This window comes from Calonectris borealis, chromosome 7 (genome assembly GCF_964195595.1).
Source record: "Calonectris borealis chromosome 7, bCalBor7.hap1.2, whole genome shotgun sequence".
Taxonomy (NCBI): Eukaryota; Metazoa; Chordata; class Aves; order Procellariiformes; family Procellariidae; genus Calonectris; species Calonectris borealis.
The window spans coordinates 39,304,258-39,323,728 of NC_134318.1; the positions used below are offsets into that span (position 1 = coordinate 39,304,258).

General features: G+C 46.2%; 1 protein-coding gene across 1 annotated transcript in view; it reads left to right on the forward strand.

Moving 5' to 3' along the window:
* The first annotated feature begins 1,262 nt into the window (after positions 1–1,262).
* The window catches only part of HTRA1 (HtrA serine peptidase 1), a 34,501-nt gene continuing 16,292 nt past the window's right edge, over positions 1,263–19,471 (forward strand). The window contains exons 1-3 of the mRNA XM_075155235.1: positions 1,263–1,739; positions 18,153–18,252; positions 18,587–18,791. Coding sequence (XP_075011336.1) covers positions 1,277–1,739; positions 18,153–18,252; positions 18,587–18,791 — 768 coding nt within the window. The 5' untranslated portion in view covers positions 1,263–1,276. The remainder of the gene's footprint in view (positions 1,740–18,152; positions 18,253–18,586; positions 18,792–19,471) is intronic.

The window sequence follows — 19,471 nt, forward strand, 5'->3', positions numbered from 1 at the left end:
GCTGTCTTTTCCCTCGGAAGGTATTTGTGTGTAATTAAACTGCCTTTCAAACCACCTTGTATGGGCTAAAAGAGCATATGGCGAAGAGGCCTCTGTCCATGGGTTCTGGCGGTTGCACAGCTGCCAGATAAATTGGATCAGCCTGCTTGTGGGATGATGGAAGACTAGAGTTTTGTGTTGTTTTTTTTTTTTTCTTTCGGTTGATTAACCTTCTGCTAATTGCTAGTATCCACCTTACCCTGAGGCTCTGAGAACCTCAGGTGAAGCGAGAGGGCGAGCAGAAGCGACCCGGGAGCAGCCTTCCTCCCATTCCCGGTGCCTTTAGGTACCAGAGGTTCAGCGCCGGCCATCGCCTCCCGGGTCCTTCCCGAGCCGGGAATGTCTCAGGTCGCCAAATGCGGGAGTACCCGGCATTCCCGGCGGGATGCCTTACATTTGCATACATTTGCATCTATCGCTTTACTCTTTCTACCAGGGGACGGGCTGGCGGCCCTGCCCTCCGCATCTGCTCTTCCACCCATCTTCTTATCAGACAGAAATGTAATCGACGCTTACTTTAGATTGCCGTTCCCGTAATTCCTGAAGTGGGGAAGAGCGTTCAACTCCACCTCCCCTTTGCTGGCAGGAGCATGTTATCAGCCGCCTTTCTTAATTCGTCTGTCGGGTTTTTGGTGCTGCATCGCGGCCGCGCCTTTCAACGCCAAGTTTAACGGTAACGGACCGCTTCAGTTTGCCCCCAAAAAGACAAGGCGGCGGCGAGGTGGGGTGTCACTGCCCCGGGGGGTGTGTTACTGTCCGGGGAGGGCGTCACGGCCCCGGGGGGGTGTGTGTTACTGTCCGGGGGGGGGATATGACGGCCCCGGGGGGGGCGGTGTTACTGTCCAGGGGGGGGTATTACTGCCCGGGGCAGGCGGGGGCGGTGTGTTATTGCCCCGGGGGGGGTATTACGGCCCCGGGGGGCGGTGTTACTATCCGGGGGGGGGGGTATTACGGTCCCGGGGGGGTGGGTGTTACTGGCCGGGGGAGGCGTGTTATTGCCCCGGGGGGTTTGTTACTAGCCGGGGGAGGCGTGTTATTGCCCCGGGGGGTTTGTTACTGGCCGGGGGGGGTATTGCGGCCCCGGGGGGGGGTGTTCTCGCCGCTGCCGCCCCGCCCCGCCGCCCTCCCCGGCCGCGCCGCCCCCCGCGCCGCCGCTTAAAGCCGCCCGCCCGCCGGGCCGCGCTCAGCGCCCCACGCCTCGTCCTCGCCCGGCCTCGTCTCGCCGCCCGCCGCCGCGATGCCGCTGTGGGGCTGGAGCCTGCTGCTGGCGGCCCTGCTGCCCGCCCTGCTGCCCGCCGCCGCCGCCCCGCCGCCCGCCTGCCCGGAGCGCTGCGAGCGGTCGCGCTGCCCGCCGCTGCCCGCCTCCTGCCCCGGCGGCGCCGTGCTGGACGCCTGCGGCTGCTGCCGCGTCTGCGGGGCGGAGGAGGGCGAGCCCTGCGGTGGGCCCGGCGGCGGCGGCGGGCCGCCCTGCGGCGAGGGGCTCGAGTGCGTGGTGCCGCCCGGCGGCGGTGTGCCCGCCTCGGCCACCGTGCGCAAGCGGGCGGGCGCCGGGCGCTGCCAGTGCTCCAGCAGCGAGCCCGTCTGCGGCAGCGACGCCGTCACCTACGCCAGCCCCTGCCAGCTGCGGGCCGCCAGCCGCCGCGCCGAGCGCCTCCGCCAGCCGCCCATCATCGCCATCCAGCGCGGAGCCTGCGGGCAGGGTAAGGGCGGCCCCCGCGGGCAGCCGGGGGGGGTGAAGCCGGGCTGGGCGCGTCCCGGTGGGCGCTGCGGAGCCGGGACCTCGCGGGCGTCGAGGTTTGGCCCGGTCGTCCTCTGCCCGCTCCGCCTGGATGAGGACTCCCGTGCTTGGGGCGCTGCCGCTGCAGCGGAGGGGTCTAGAGCAGAGGGGTCGCGCCGCGCCGGTGCCAGCAGCTCCGCGGCAGAAAGGCATCCCGTCCCGCTTGGTGGCTGCCATCACGAGGAGAGGACCAAAGAAAAGGGCTGGCCTTGGCTCAAGTTTGGTATTCGAGTTCAGTGAGAAACTAGAGCAAGAATGCAGTGTTTGTCTTCGTCTGCCAAGTGTCAGGGGAAAAAGAACCCTATATCCAACTTTAAACACCTCCCTCCTGCTTCCCTCCCCCCAGAGAAGCGATGCTGGCCTCAAAACTGGGTTACAAAACTCCAGAAGCCGGTACGGATGAGGACCCGAGTCCGGCTGTGCGGCTTCAACAAAGTTTGGAGAAATACTTGAGTGCGCTCCCATCCGGGCGCTGTGTCACAAAGAAATGCCCTGGGAAATAAAGCCAAGAATGCAGAAGCTGTTAAAATCTGATCGCAGCGAATGAACGCGGCGTGTCCGTGTCGGCAAGAGCAGGCAGCTGGCTGCCTTTGCCCGTTTTAGCAGATGCGCTTGATTATTAATAATAGATTTGCTAGGGAGGGGGATGCTTGTAACTAAACAGCGTGTTAAGCTGACTTCAGGGTTTTGGTGGTGTTTTGTTTGGTGTTTTTTTTTTTTTTTTGGAGGATGGGAGTGGCCGTCGAGAAGTAACAATATAACTAGTAGTATTTTTCCTTCAGCATTATTATTATTTAGTTGTTATTTTAGTTGAATCGGATGTAACGAGTACTCAGCTGCGGGACGGATGCTAATTATTTGTAAACCATATAAAGACACGTTGCCAGGTTATGAAACTGGCTCCGCAGATGGAGTTGATGGACTCAACAGCCCGGTGAAGCGTTCAGTCTTGTAGGAATGATGGGTGCAGGATGTGACACAGCAAGGCAAAACCGTGCTAGGCATAAACATGGGATGATCTCTACAAAATGCAACCCCTAATACAGGCTGGCTTGAACCTTGTAAGCTAAGGCTGCATATTTCTTCCAAGCCATTCAGCGTGTTTAGGGGGTGATATGTAAAAATTAGCACGAATTAAGCCTTCGTTTCTGAAGCGGGAGTCATCTTTTAGTAAGTTAGTGGTGTTTCACTGAGGATTGATTCTTTTGGTATAGGTTGTACCATTTCTGCACTTCTCCCTTTAAAAGCAGATCTTTTTCTAGATTTAGCCATCGTCTCTCCAGCAGAAGAATATTCTGATGTATAGTGACTATATGTTCAGCTTGGGCAAAATACTGATCCTGCATTACAGATCAACTTACAGCTTTGGTATCGATACAATCAGGTTTTTTGTACCACTGGTTTTCCCTGGGTTTCAAAGCTGCGTTGTGCTCTGTGGAACATTGCTGGCATTTACTGACATTGGAGACAATTAAAGCTTTCACGCTGCAGTTTCCTGATGTCCAGTATAATATAATGCCTTGTGATTTTTGTTTTCAATTCATGAAGCCGATATTGTTTTCTCAGTCTTTTCTGCTGAACGTTTGCAGAATTCGGGCTGTGTTTGAGCTGGAGAGTAATACGTGCCTCCAGTAGGTTGTACAGAAAATGTATAGGCTGCATATAGACCCTGTATAGGAAAATTCCACTGTAGTAGATACCTCATGTGTACATCCAGGCAGTCATTTTGCCCTGTTGCACCTCCGGTTGGAGCGATGCTTATTTTCTGCATCACTAGGGACAGAAGGAAGGTACTAGAGAAGCCAGCCAGTAGCACATGTTTATCCCTAGACCAGAGCAAACATTGCTGCAAGCAAAGCTTTTTTCATATGTAAAGAACCTAAAATAAAAAGAAATGGAGAGTAGGCTGTAAAGCCAGTTCCCTGGAGGCAGATTGAACCACCGTTTTGAAAAGCCATTGCCTAATATGCGACCCCTTTAGAGTTGTTAATTTTTAATTTTATTTTGAGTTCATTTTCAGGAGTGCTTTTGCTACCTAGAGATGGAGTTATCTTTGGTAAAATATTTTTATGCTTTCGTAATAACATATCTATATAAATAATTTGGTGAATACAGTGCAATGGCCCAGGGAAACGAGGGAACGGGGATGTAGAGAAAGTGTTTGGAAAGCACTTTTCGTTGTTGTTTTTAAGTTTCACCTCACTTTAGTAGCTGGTCAAGTACAATATTGTGTATATTGCATAAAATAAGGTAAAACTTTTTGTCTTTTTCAATTTTCATATACTACGGTCCACTCCCGGTGCTCCTTTTGTCCTTCAGTGATTCCCAGTGCATCTGTTCAAATAGCAGGCGTGTTTATGAGAGGATGCGGGAGAGGCAGGGGGAGGGTGCTCTGGGTCTGTGTGCGTAAGGGGGATGTTTTCCTATGCAAAATGAGAATCGTGAGTCTTGACACAAGCAAAATTTCACATAGCCTCGGCCCTAAAACACTGCTGGGAGGAGGGGTGGTGGCAGGGTGCAGGCGTGTGGCACCGAGGTGCTGAGCAGGTCTCCTGCACCATGCTGATGTGCTCTGGGGTGCAGGATCAGCCCGCGGCTCGCTCTGCGAGCCAGGCGCACAGAAAGGGCAAACAGGCTCTGTCTGGAGAAATCCCAGAGAGGGGAAAGCCCGGCTGTGGCTTTTAGCCAGGAAATGCATCGGTTAAACTGGTACGGTGAGCGCACAGGATGGGAGCAGGGCTGAAGCGTGCTCTGCCTGGGCTCACCTCTCTTAAAGTCCGGCGAGGCAGGGGATGAGCAGGGTGACACACGGTGCGGTGGCCGACCGACCCCTTTCATTAGTGCTGCATCCCTGTCTGGGGTGCTGCGCCCTTTCCAGCTCTCCCCTCCTGCGGTGTGGCCACAGGCAGTGTAACCGGTGGTACCCGTCCTGCCGGCGGTGGGCAGCCTCCCCAGGTGCCATGGGCAGATCTTCCCTCTGCCTCCGGCAGATGATGTAGCCCTGCTTTTCATATCAAAAACGCTGGCGGACGAGCGCTTGCAAGCTGTTCCTGCACCAGCCTGGGCAGTGCTGCTGAGAAATCTTCATTTTCCATGCAGGACATGAGAGATGTTGGTAGAGGGTGTTCAGGCCTGCAAAGCATGTGCCGATGAAAATACAAAGGCACAAAAAGAAGGTGAACGTCCTCTGAGCAGAAACCATGACTGTGTAAAGACCATCCCACACCCGGGAGTGAGGTCAGGGCAGCGAGACCTCAATATTCTGTGTGATGAGGTTCAACGTGCTGGGAGGATGTTTTCTTTTTCTTCTGCAAATATGTTTTTGGTGCTCTTAAATCCCTCCTGCTGACCAAGAGAAGGCGGCTCGGGATGTTCAACACGCAACTTAAACCAGTCTTCCTTCCCCTCCTCGCTTCTCCTGGCAAATGCTGGCAGGCTCTTTAGGATACTGTGCCCTTCTCTCCATGTGGTGCTCTGTAAAATACAAACTAACCTGGATTTGTCCTTTCACCTTTAACCAGAGTAAGAAGAAGAAAGTTCCCTGTGGTTGCTCTCAGGTCCTAACTTTCCTCTGCCCCTTTTTGAACCGGATTTTTATGTTTTCATATTTTTTATTAGGCTTACTATGCCTAATGTGGTATCCCAGTAAGCTCAGCAGTCCTCAGCACTCTAGCATCTGTCACAGGCGGTTCACACTTCTCTGTCGCAGGCGTGCTCGCACCATGATGTCATATCTGGAGTTCGATGTGAGCTCTTCTGGTTTAGATTAAGCAGGTCATTACTGCTTGCTCTGGGGGGAAGGCGGAGGTGAGTTCAGGGGTAACTCTCCGTTCTAGGAAGGTGTGTATCACTAACAGATACAGGCTTTGCTATTTTTCTTCATCACATTATCATTTCATAGTTCCAGAGACGAGGGGAAGAAAAAAATCCATCACTCAAACTCAGTTTCTTGCAAAGTGGCTGACTTTGTATTTTGAAATGCACCAGGCGAAATTGCATCCAAGTGACTCTGTGTAATTATCTGGCAGAAGAAAAGGACCTCCGCAGTCAATAAACCATTTGTCATTAATTGAGTCCTTTAAAAACAGCCTAAGAATGAGATCCTTGCGGCAGAGGATGAGAAGGAGCAGCAGATGGACCTGCCTGAATTCCTTTGCCTGTAGTACGGATCGGGCTCCCGGGCTGGCAGTGCCAAGCCGTGCAGGAATGAATAACCAGGGCAGGAAGAGAAACTCTGCTGAGAAATCTGGGAAGGTCAGGAACTAAGCCAGATATTTATCAAGAGGAAGGTTGATACTGTTGTTATGAGCTAGGCGTTCAGCTGTTTCCTGAAAGATAATAGCGGGCACACGATGGTTAGTGTGCTGAAGAAATGTTGGGAGACCTTCGCAGGTTGAGTCTATTAAAACTGACCTGGGAGGACCAGGTGTTAGGGACCAGGATGCACAAATGAGCGCTCCGGTGCCGTTCATTTTTTTAGCCGCCTCCATCTCCCTCAGTTGCTGTGTTTGGGTGGTCTGAAAGTCATTATCTTCTGACTTTCCTCAGTCTCTTTTGCAGCAGCAGGAGAAGGGGAGGGAGGGAAGAGGCAGCTGAAGGCAATGGAAATAAATAGCAACATATTTCCAGAAGAGAACCAATTCCCAAGTGTGGGATTAAAAAGCTTTTCCAAAGCCAAGTATTCAGCTCTGAGAGGAGGGGACTGTAAGAAGTGGTTTGTCTGAAGAAGCTCACCTTTTCCCCTCTCCACATCTAGATTTCCTTCCCGGGGAGCCGGCAGTAATTCTGTAGTCTCTAGACTTCAAACAGTCAAGTCGGTAAATACAGATTTGGAACAAGGAAAGATTCAATCCTTTCATCTTCTGGCCTTTGAAATTTAAAGGTACCTATGGACTGGACAGGAATACTTAAAGCCATGAGTAAGCAGCAGGAGTCTTATTAAGTAGAGTTTGGATGTGATGGAGGCAGCTTATCCTGAGCAGCTAAAGGAAAGACTCTGCCGTCCAAGAAATAGGAGAAGCTGGAAAATATTTTTCAAATGTGAATTTACGTGTGCTTGGAGTGAAAGAAAGCAATGTTAGAAATAGAAACTGGGGTACTGTGGAACTTAACTTTTGTTGCAAATAAAGTCATACCTCACTCCCATAAACTGCTGGGGCCTCTAGGATCCCTGGCTGGACTTGGCAGTAAGTCCCACAGCGTTTGTAACTGGGCCCGAGTGAATATCTAGTGTTATTTTGGAGGCTGCGTTCAGGAAAAAAACTTTATTTTGCCTTCTGGATACAGGTCATTGTGCTTCCCAAATTGGTTCGCCTGCCTCAAACAGAAGAATATAACTAAAAAACAAGTCTCAACTCCCCTATAGCGAAGGGCTATAAAATAATGCATAGGTCTTATACTGACTGCTGATGTTGACCTCATATCTGTAGGTAGCAGGAGACTTATAATATCTTAAACTTGTAACAAAGGACACAGGTGACTAGTTATTTTATTTTAAAATTTAGTGAATTGAGAAGATCTTGGCTACCATATTTTAGTGACTGGAGATGAATTAGGCAGCCAGAGTAGCTCTTGAATTTCTGGGTTAATATCGGATACCCCGGTGCACTGATAAGACGAAGCACAAGGCTGGATGCCCGCTGGGTTGTGCAATTTGTTGCAAGTGCTCTGCCAAGAGCTTGTTTCTGGAGACAAAAATGTCTGCATGCGTATGGACACACACTGGAAAAAAAATACATACATGTGTGTAATGTGTGAGTAGATCCATTAGCCTCTGCTTTTTTTGCACGCTAACTCTGCAGGCTGGCACCGGGACGGTAGCTGGTCCTGTCGGTGCGAGCAGCGGCGTGTTAATGGCACCAGTGCTGGGGCTGTGCCGAGTGTCATGGCATAGCTATGCTATAGGCACCCCCTTAAAATTTCCTGTGTTACTAGTTACCCAAGCCTCGTTCTCCTGTCTGTCATTTTTTCCCATCAAATTCTATCAGGGTTTCTCAGTCTTTCCATTTCCCTGCTCCTGCAAAGCTGCCTTTTTGGTGAGATGGGAGAGTCGGATACGCAGTGAATAGTTCCTATAGCCAGTGTTACAGGCTTGTTACCAGAAATATTGATCATCAGACTAAACAAACACTTCATGTTTCTGATAGCAATTGGATTTGCACATAGTTATCCTGGCAAACAACCGACGGATAAAATAATGCATATTAAATCTAGTAACCGTGCATAGAAATTATCCAATGGTCTAAAATTTGAAATAGTTTATATAGCAGAGCATTAGGAGAGGCTCACAACGTTTTTCCAGGGGCCAATGTCATTACGCCATTTTACAGATAGCGAATCTAGGGCAGGGGAAGATAAAGAGCTTTGCTCAAGGTTAGCCAGTACGCCAGTAGCAGAGCTGAGAGCAAACTGAGGTTTTATGAGTCCCTGCTCATTTTTCTGCCCTTTGCCAGCGTTGCCGCTCCATTTTCCATTACTTTTCTTTTCCATTACTCTATTTCTTAAACTTGCAGACTGCAGTTTTGGCTTCGTTCTGCAAACTGCATCGATGATCTGTCAATCTACATCTGCAGAAAGTAATTTCGGAGAAGGAAAGAAGTGGGTGGACCGAGCACTAGTAAGGGAGAGAAACCCAAAGAACTCTCTCTCCCACCATCCCACCCCCAAAATAAACACAGCCCCCAAGGAATCTCATACTTCAACATTTGTAGTGGTAAAAGGATGATTCATTCCTTTTTCCAAGACAACATATGCACTGTTTGGCATGTCTGCCCATTCTGTATCAGAGATCTGTATGTAGACCTCTATCTAGAAAGGTAAAGCTCGGCTAACCCTTGTTTTCTTTTGTATTCAGACAGTAGAAGTGGGCAAGCAGAGACCACTTATAAATAAAATACGAAAAATATTCAGATGATCCATCAAATAAAGCAGAATAGATGTGCGGATACAAAAGCCACTATGTAAATAGTTAATGGTGATAGGGGAGCAGTGAATATAATGATTAGAACTCTTAAATATCATAAAAATATGCATATTCGAGAGAGCGAAATAGAAACCTGCTGCTCTTTTAACATTTAAGGAGAAACTATACGTGCAGTGGAGCAGGGCGCTGTGTGACGGTGGCTGTCTCGCCAGTGGCAGTGCCACCGCCTTTCTGTAATGCTTGAAATAGGGTGGCAGAAATATCGTCTGCATTACTCCAGCTTCATTTCCCAAACACTCAGGGATTTCTGATGTCTATATTAAAATAAATCTGGATGGTCTTGGAGTGATTCTTAAGACATGTGTAGAAAATACTGCCAGAGGCTGGGGGATTTGTTCAATATGTAGATATTGTGGCTTTTGTGATATAGTTATGCTGGATTTATGTATTGTACAATTATGAAGCCCCAGAGCGGGAGGGGCGTGTGGTTAATTACTCTTTTGAGGTTTCTTTTATAGATTTGATGTTTCTGTGTATCATCTCTGTGTCACTGTAAGTCCTGCCACAGCAAAGTGGTGAAATCGGTGCCTTCTCCAGCTGCAGAGAAGCAGCATCTTAGGAGGTCTTAGGAGGCTTTTTTCAGGCTTGCATCTTAAGAGTCTTTTTTTAGGTTTCTCGTTAGAGAAAAAAAATGTTTAAAAAGCTTGAAAACAAGAACTTGTTTTTATTCCCTGGTATCTTCATACCAGGGTTCCTGGAAGTTGAAACTAAGTCTCTCTTAAGCAGGGATTTCTCCTAAAGATGCAGTGCAAAAGTTTCTCACATACTTAAAATAAGACCTTAATGGTTTTATAATGTTAAGAGGAATTTTCAAGATCAGGCAGCCGTCAGTTACACGCAGGGTATAGGAATTACCACATCGTTGTTACCTAATAGGCGTTTTGGGGATGTTTTGCTGGTTCTCCGCCTGCAATGCGTGGAGCTGGGAGGTACAGCATGGCGATGACCTGAATTGGAAGGGACGTAAACTGAGCAGGGCTGGAAAAAGGAGAGGAGAAATTATTCCTGACTCATCTGTTATATTTTCAGCCTTCTGCAGAGAAGAGAATACCACGTCTGCTTTAACCTGTTGACTGAAATATTCTTTTCATCTGTCTGCAGGAAATCAGGCAGACTCTTTTCCATAACTACCTGACTTATATTTCTTAATGTTTCCAGTTCAGACAGGACAACTGTTAATGATGTTTTCGAGCTCAGCACTCTTTGCCCTTGTCCTGAATTGCTCTTCACCTTTTTTTTTTTTTGGTGTCTGAGCATCTGCCAGCACCCTTCCATCCCTCCTCATCCCCCGGGCAGACGGGTGCACCCGTGCAGGGCATTGCAGTCGCAGGGAGCGTCGCTGACATGGCCACCCAGAGCCGTGCATCTTTGACCGCGGGTTGCTGAGTTGCAATTAATTTGTCATCTCCCCCGATGAGCCCGGGCTCAGCATTGTATTAATATGGTAATGCAGCTCCGGGAACAGCGCGTTCCTCCTCGCAGGGCTGCGTTCCTCCGGCCCGCCGCTCCAGCCTGGCTGTTTATGCAGAAGTTGGGTTTCCTCCCACCTCACCGCCGGTGTTTACAGAAGGAATCGCAGTTTCCTGTTGTGTTAGATGGAGCTGTCGCTCCGCTCTGGATGCCTGCCCTCCCTGCTTACGCCGAATTGCTTTTTAGCCTCATCAGCTTGAAAGTCTATTGCTTTTGCTCGCTGCTGCTATAATTCTGAGACTTTTTTGCAGGGGCAGCCAGGGCACTTGGGTTATAGAAGAATTTCTGGCATTTCTGAGAGTTTTCGTATACATATTTTCTCCCTCTGAGGATCTGCAAGGGATGATAAAGCCCGAGACTATTCCCGTGAGAGAAAATAGGGGTTATGCCCATTTTAAAGATCAAGTCTAAGACACTGAAGATTCAAATTACTTTTCACAAGTTGCGTGGAGACCAAGTAACACGGCTTAGACCGAGACACACGCATCCTTGGTGTTCCTCCTTCTGCACAACGTTCCAACCATTTGACATCTATCTGGCAATTCAGTAGTTGAGTTGCAACAGAAGACACTCTGTATCTTATTAATTTACTACTTATTCTGCCTTTGTAGACAAGTGGTAGGAAAAGTTCCTGTTTGGCTAAAATTTTAAGTTTTGTATCTGAAGTTCTATAGGAACTTCCTACACGAAAGCCGTGGGCACGTTGCCCAAGGACATTGCCCATTGACCGTTTTCAGTGCCAAGAAAATCTTGAATTACATTGGGACTGGATGCCAAAGAGGTCCATTTCATACTAAGAAAGAAGCTGGACCAAAGTTCTGAAGTCTCTGTGCTTTACAATTTAATTATCTTCAAATACTTTTGGGGTTTTTTTTTGTTTTATAAATGCAGAAGAGCTCTGTATGTGTTTTCTCTTCATGTAGCCAGGTCATTCATGTGTTACCACTGTTACCAATACTTTTACTTATGCATTTTCAGTAACTTGCCCTCTCAAACTCTGATCAGGGTAAGCATTAATCTGTGGCCAATAATTGGGAGTAGGATGCACGCCGAGACCAAGCTATCCAGTGCACCGCAGCAGGAACATCCTGCTGCTTGGTGGGGTTTGTCTATTCTTTGTCACCCTTTTCCCTGCAAATCAATAAAGTCAGCTTTTGTTCTTGAGAATATCAGTTACAACGTGCAATTTATTCACCTTCATTTTTGTACTCAAAAGCGCTATGTTATATGAGTGACCACACGCTGGTCTGATAACTGGTTTGTTATCATTAATAATGATATTGTCATTAATTTGGTTTGTTCTACAGACTTTGTATAGTTTCCCTATTTTGTTTAGCTTGGCAGCTTTTTTTTTTTGTTTGTTTAAAATCAGTGATTAAAATTAATGGTTTCAGGCTTTTGGATTAGCAGGGAAAATACAAATTTTAAAGCCTGTTACTTGCAAGATCTCTGGTGTACATGACAGAGTCCTTGTTAAAGGTTGCCAAGAAAGAATTGATCATCTAAATTATGATGATGATGAAAATGGACTTTATTTTCCCTTTGCAAGTTTGCATTCATGCCAAAAAGCAATTTTACTTTAAATCCTCACTTTAATCTTGCAGTGGTTCTTGCCGCAGGAAATATTTTAAGTGAATACCAGATTTGTGCCATTTACTATTTGGTAGAATAAACTGCTTGAAATCTCTCCATTATTGAGCGCTATGAAAATATTTTTGCTTTTAGGGATGTCACAGGAATACAGATTTTATTCTCAGAAATCTGTGAAGTGTCTTTAGTTTCTCCTTGGATTACACATGGAAAAAATAACTGATGTAACAGTAGCTTTATTAGCAAGGTGCTGTGGTTTAGGCCTCTCAAAATTCCCTCCATTGATCCGAAAGTTGTTCTTAAGCAAATCATCTCAATACGTAGAATGTTGTTTCATATTTCCTTCGTGTTTTCATTGCGTAATATCCTTTTTTGGTGTATTACACAATTTATCCTTGAATAGGAAGTGGAATATTTAGGCTTGCAGTTTTATGTAATTTAGAAAAAAAAAAAGAGCGGCAGCAGATTCCCATACATCACTTTTTCCTCGCGCCTCTCCAGCGGAGCTCGCCGATACCACCATTTTCAGTGTGAGCTAAGCACCTTTGCTGGAGTTTTTGTTTCCGTAGCAGCGTCAGAGGTTTTAACGTTTAACTATATGACATGAATGGGAGTTTGTACAAACACCAGCGGTTGGAGTTTTATTTGGGAAGGTGGAAGTTCTCCAAGTAAAACTTTACGGTCTTGTGGTTTGCGTTAGTAGTCACCGATTCTGCCAGCCCAGAGGTTTCGTGAGTGCTTCAGCCCTTCTGGTTTCGTTCTGCAGAGAAACCCAAACCCAAGCTGTTCTTTCAGACCGGGATTGTGTATCTGAATATAACGTTAAGCAAGCAGCGAGTACAGGACGAAGTAATCATCTATTTTCAGCAACCTGGATAGCTTAATACATTTAGTTAGCCCATAAACTTCAGCAGGTTGCAGTGGCTCTGCTCGTATCTGTTACTGGGCAAGGATTTTGTAGACACACTTCTGATCATTATGGAGTTAACGGGAAACAATAGATTAACCATAGATCCCTGGATCCGAGCCCCATTTTCTTCTGCTGGCACCGGACCGATGTTAGCAGACCCCGGACCCCACCAGCTGGGATGGTAACGCTGGGTCTGATGAACAGGGCAGGGGCGAAACAGCCCTCCCGGCTGAGCGTGCCGCGGCTCGGCTGCAAGCCTGGAGCAAACCCAAGGGAGGTTTTAATTTGGTTCCCCTGGAAGGGCAGGGGCGTTGCGCTTTTCAAATATGAAGCATCTTTAATGAGGAACCTGGAGACGGTGCTCCACTGCTCCACCCTGCCTGCAATTTGCATGTGAGCATCCTCTTTAACAGTTCTAAAATTACACATACTGATAGTTGCAGCTGTCTTGGATGATTACTGTTTCATGGGAAGTTGTGGGGTTTTTTTAATCTTAACGGGAATGAAAGTTTCTTGCTGTTTTTAAAGAAATGGAAGGCTCGATTCCAGACTGAATCTGAGTTTTTTTGACTTAGGACGTGAGGATATCTGGTGTGGTCACATCAAGTGAGGGTGGGAGGGAGAGACTTGCTGGTATTTGCTGGGGTGTGCCTTTTTTTTCCCCTCCCTGTATCTAGAATAAAAAGTCCCATAGAATGAGATAATGGTATTGGTTCTAACTTCAGACAGTGGAAAGGAGACGCGGGAGTGTTGAGGATGCCGTAGCACAGGCAAACTGCAGAGGATGCAGAAGAGAATGGGCAGCGAGCTGAGCTGGTCCTGATGGATGAGAGCAGAACCCCCTTCTTTGAAAGGGGGAAAACACATGAAAACTGGATGGGGAAAAAGATCCATTTCTGACTTGAGATGTGCCTAAAGCTTTGTGTGAAGAGCTGTTCTCATGAGAGGTGGACCTACGCTGAGAGAAGACCTTCCAGAACAGCAGATACAGTTCTCACAGCTGAAGGGGAGAGGTTACTTTTATGAGATTTCTATCTCCAAAGCATCTTTTCAGTTTAGCTCAAAATATTACCAAAAGCAGCATGTATGAGCATTAAAGCATCAATGCCACTTTGAGTAATGACCTAATCAGAACCTGGATCTTAATATGCTTTTTGGTTCATCTTTATGAAACCAAATTATTTCAGTTGTTTACAGCCGGGTGTGCTTTTTTTCCATGGCTTGGAATTCTGTCTTGCCTCCTAGCAGCTTGTTTACTGATATTAGCCCTATTAATGTCAGTTGGCAGAAGTTTTCGTTTTCATTCGAGGGCTGACAGCCAGCACACCTTTGAAGTCCTTGAAAAATTAGTTGCCTTGGGAATTTTTCATGCTGTAACCTATTTATGGTTCTTTAAGTCAGTTTTTGATCATTAACTGAATTCACAACAATCATCTTCATAATGTCATTAATAAAGGTTTCTTAACCATGCTCATGGGCATTTAGGGCATTGTGCAATAGTTCAATAAAAACATTACAAAACACAAATAATCAAGCATATAAATAGAAAGAGGAACAGGCTGCAAAGATCTGAACATCAAAGCCTGAAGGTATTTAGGAACTAGAGCTTTATTCAAGCCCACCTCTCAATGTTCAGAAAAAACCAACGAAAAACCCCAACTCCAAACACAAAACCAAAAAAAACAATGAAAAGACTCTATTAAGAACAAAACTCCAGAAGGGTGTGGTTTTAAAAAAAAAAACACAACACCCAAAAAAAAGGAAGAAAAAGGCCAGAAAATTAGGGAAACTTTATTCACATGGATTCAACACTGGTTATACCAAAGAAGCAGTTTTAAACTGAGAAATCTGCATTTTGGGGACCAGTATTAGTGTGGAATTAAAGAGCTACCCACCTGCTTGTGGGGTAAGTCAGGATGGGCATTGTGGTTAGATGTATGTGTCGGAGTACACCGGCAGTGGGGATTAAATAGTCAAAACCATATCATCGATCAAAACTTAAAGCTATTGCTTTTTTGTTGCTTAATAGTCAAGCACAGAGTCTCCAGCTCTTAAAACCTGAAAACTTGGAAGATGTTGCATGATGCCCATTCCACTCCTAAAACTGTATTTTCTACTAAAACCCTGAACTATCAGTACAGCTGGAAGAATGTGTGTGTTACAGAGAAGAGGAAAGTATCTCCTGAGAGGTTCTGAACTTCACTACTGTCTTCTACAGTGGCTGGTGATGGCTGGAAACTACCGTATGGTGGTTGAGGAATGAGCATCTGATCATATTAGGTTTGTATTATTGGCATTTTTATGGCAGTTTAGGCTTCCACATAGTAGCCTGTGCCTACTGGTGATTCAAATTTAAGATAAGATTTTACACGGTGGTGGTTGCTTATAGAAAAGACAAGAGCACCTCTCGGCTCTCACGTGCATTGCTCAGTCATCCCAAAGAGCAATTAGCTATGGTGAGCATTAAGTATGTCAGTAATGGGCAGATGGTATGCATGCACACGTGTTCGTTGTGGTCTCATTTTTTCCCCCCATGATACTTTTTCTCAGTGATAGAAGAAATTTTCAACATATTAATACTTTTACTATAGCCTTCAGATTTTATATTATCACATGATGGTAAAGACCAGTTGATAGGAATTTTTTTTGTTAGCATTCGTCAATGAATTCATCTGAATGGTACTTTGACTTCTGTTTATTTGCTTAAAAAAGGTATGTTTCCCATTTAAGTGGGCAGTTGTTCAAGAGCTGTTGCAAAACTGTGTTACACAATGCAAGAATTCCTAATACATAAGCAACAGGCAGGCGTGGCAAGCTGTTGTAAGCTTTTTAGGTCAGTATGCCATGAATCAGTATTTATTATCTAACTTTTTCAGAGTATGAAGTTTTGACCTTTTAACTGTGCAGCTTAGTTTGGGACTGGGCGAGGAGGCGGATTATACGCAGGGTACTGTCACTTCTGAAGTCTTGGCGTTCGTAGCCTCCGACTCAAAGGGAAGCTCTGAGATGAAGTATTAGTAGTCTCACCATGTACAGCTTAGGCATCCTTTCTCTTCTTGAATAGCTGAATGCAAAAAAGACTGAAGGCGTTAAAAAAAGCTGTGTGTTTCCTGTGCAGTTCCCTCATCGCCGGGAGCTCCCTTTTTCTAGGGCAGGATGTGACCTTTGAATGTCTACAACATTGTAACTGAGATGAAATCATTTTAGAAGCAGTGATCAAAAAGCTTACTGATGGATACAGTGATGCCCTGTGGCATTTGATCCCAACGTCACATTAATCCAACCTGATAATCTGTCAAAGCTCCTATTTAACGTGAGCGAATACTTCCAAACTGCAGTTCTCATTCTCCTACCCGTTTTCCAAAACACTCCCATTATGGTTGTCAGCTTTACAGCCATGACGTGGTTCATTTGGTACTGGATATTTCTAATGAAGAGACCATAAATCCTTTGGTACATTGCTTTTGTCAGTTAGCAAGCCCTTACGCCTTTCTGACACAAAAGTCCAAGGATAACAGCTGATCTGCAAGTCAGACAAAGCACAGAATGCTTTTGAGGACACAAGTCTGTTGATCAACATTCCTGCAGAATAAAGCAGATTAACGTCTCCGAACTGTGATCTGAAACCGCATAGCGGATTATGGGGTTACTGCTGTGGCTGCTGTTCGTGACTGATTGCATTTAAAAGCCCTTGAGATGCTTCACAGGGTATAAGTGGGGGAAAAAAACCATGTTCTTGAGTGATCAGAGCTGCTGGGGTGGAGCATCCACCCAGCTCATGAGGGCAGTATATGCTAGTTGGCATTGGTAAGTCACCTGAAACCCGTGGTTCACCCCTGAATTGCACCAGTATCTGCTTAGTATTAAAAGCAGCAGTGTTTTGTTCCCAAATCATTCCTCTGAATCTCCTGCCCTGGGTTTTTCCCCTCCAGTTTGTACTTTGCATAGTTTTCCAGTCTGGTTTTCAGATAATGAAGGTGATTCAGGTATCGGTATTAGGATGCTTTTCTAGGAGAGTCCCGTGTCGTCTTCTACAATTCCGCAAATAAATCGTCGTGTTACACCATCACAGGCACTTAGAGCATCCACAAGCTGCTTACAGCTTTAATCTCTGGATGGATTTGGAAGCCAAATGGCAAGGGTGGATGGGAGCAGCACAGCACATTAATACTCATCTGAAAGTCAATTGCAGATTTGGCTTGTGCCTCTATAACGTGAGATGGGTGCATCAGATAAAATGGGAAGACTAATGAAAGCAAAGGGTGTTTCTTGCCTCTAGGGAAATACAAAATAACTCTTTGGGGTGTTCCAATTGCTTAGTTGCTCCCAATTTAAAAAAAAAAGTTTTGCCCTCGAACTACTGGAGAAGGCGAAGCTGTGTCAGAATTGTGAGTTTTTTCCAGAGATTTTTAGGCATCTGATGGTGCAGACAGGTTTTCTGTTGGCCACAATGGGAGTTTGGTATCCAGTTGCTTTCGAAAATCCCGCTGACCTCTCTTGAATACTCAGTGACCATGAGCTTTTGTGTTACAGCACTGCCCAGGAATGCAGAGCTTTGTGGTCCCATTGTTTTCGTGCGCGTATCTATTTTATAGCCTTGAGGGGGTTCAGTAACTCCAAAGTACATGGGACCCACTGTGGGTTGATGGACCCCAGGTGGTGGCAGTGGAAAGGATGCCTTGAGTATGGTTGTGTAGAGCGTATGTAATGTGCATCCACGTTTAGGTGCCAGGCAGAGGCTGGTGGTTCAAGCTGTGTGGGGACAGCGGTGGGAGAGGCAGCCCAAACCTCGTACCCGAGATGACCTTTCACAGCGGCTGCTGTAGGCTTACACTGGGGTTAGGACCTTGTTGTCCTCAGCATTTTACAAATGCAGCAGCATGAGACTTCAAAAACCACTAAGGCGGCGTATTTTGGCAGAGGAACAGAGCCCGTTTATTTAATCTGAGAAGACCATACAAGCTAAACAGACGATCCAGAAAAGAGGTGAGAGCAGAACCGGAGTAGCAAATCCCTTTCGCAACGGAAGAGCGGGGCAGTGCAGACACGGACGGAACCCTGCAGAGCCTGAGCCCCGGGAGCTGCCCGCGGCGGGGTGTGCTGCACCAGCCGCCCTCGGAGCCGCAGATCCGCTGCCCCGCGGCCAGGTTACGTGCACTTGAAACAAGAAGGTTTCGTGGATCCGTTTGTCCTGATGATAAAGCGTGCTGCCGCTTCTCTGCAGAGAGGCAGAGGGGAAATCTGGGGGCAAGGGCTATGCTGCAGATGACTTTTAAGGAGGGGAAAGATAGCCACTTGGAGCTTTTTTTTAATTCAGGTGTTTTGCAATGACCCTTCTCCTGTCACTTGAAGAACTCATGACATGTTTTCTGTTTCTATTTCAGGCCAAGAACATCCTAATAGCCTGCGGCACAAATACAACTTTATTGCAGATGTGGTGGAGAAGATAGCTCCTGCTGTGGTTCACATTGAATTATTTCGCAAGTAAACAAGATGCCCGGTTTTGATTTTTGTATTCTTGAAAACAGCTGCCACTGTGCCGGGAATGTTGACTGGTGCCATGTAATAGCAAAGAGGTTTTTGAGATTATAAATATTTGTCATGCTTAAGAGTTAAAGATAATTTAAGACTCCTGGCAAAAAAAAAAAAAAAAGTTAAACTAATGCACGTGCATTATCTTCTTAATGATAGTAAGTAACAGCAGATATCCTAAAGTATTAAAAAAACACCAAACTCTTTTTGGCCGTGTATTATTTGGAATGATTTGTGATCTTTCAACTTTTTGCAGCGATAAATGTTTATTTCCCATGTCTTTTAGACTTCCTTATTCGAAGAGGGAGATTCCTGTTGCCAGCGGTTCAGGGTTCATCGTCTCAGAAGACGGACTGATAGTGACAAACGCCCATGTCGTCACCAACAAAAACCGGGTGAAGGTGGAACTGAAAAACGGTGAAACATATGAAGCTAAAATTAAAGATGTTGATGAAAAAGCTGACATTGCACTAATTAAAATAGATTCTCAGGTGAGTCGTTAAAGCAAGATGCATTTTATCCCTCTTAATTTAGTATCCTCCTTTCCAAAAGCTATTGCTAATTTTCACGTTTGAAGGAAAGGCTAGTAGTTTAGTGGTCTAAAATGGATTTATAGAGAATCTTTGAGCTAGATGGATACACATTTTTAAAAGTTTGTGGTTGGTAGTGGTTAATTTTATCACCTGTCAGCGTAGTGCAAGCAAGTACGTCGCACTTTTGTCTGCATCCTCAAAATAAGAAAAAACATCGTTTACTGGCTGGTTTACACACGCATTGGCTGATCGAACTCTCTCCCTCTGAGAAGAAATGGGGGTTGTTCCCTTGTAGTTAGTAGAGGGACGTATCCCTCTTTCTTGTCTGCCTATACTGAAGTCACAAATTGCTTTTAGAAGATACATTTGTGCCTGTGAAGGGCTGTACCACACTGCGGTAGGCATTAAAATGGAAAAATATCTCAGGAAGCATCTTTAACATGCACATTAACGCCAGCTTGGAAAGATGCTCTTACACTGCAAGTGGTTTTCTGAACAAAGAGGAATGCAGCTTCCCATCCATAGTCTTCCTCCCTGTCAAACATACAGCTGTCAGCGTTGTTCTGCCTCCTGTAACAGCAGAGAAGCCGTCACGCGGTCCTGCACGTGTCGGCAACGTAGTGCAAGTGGAATATTGT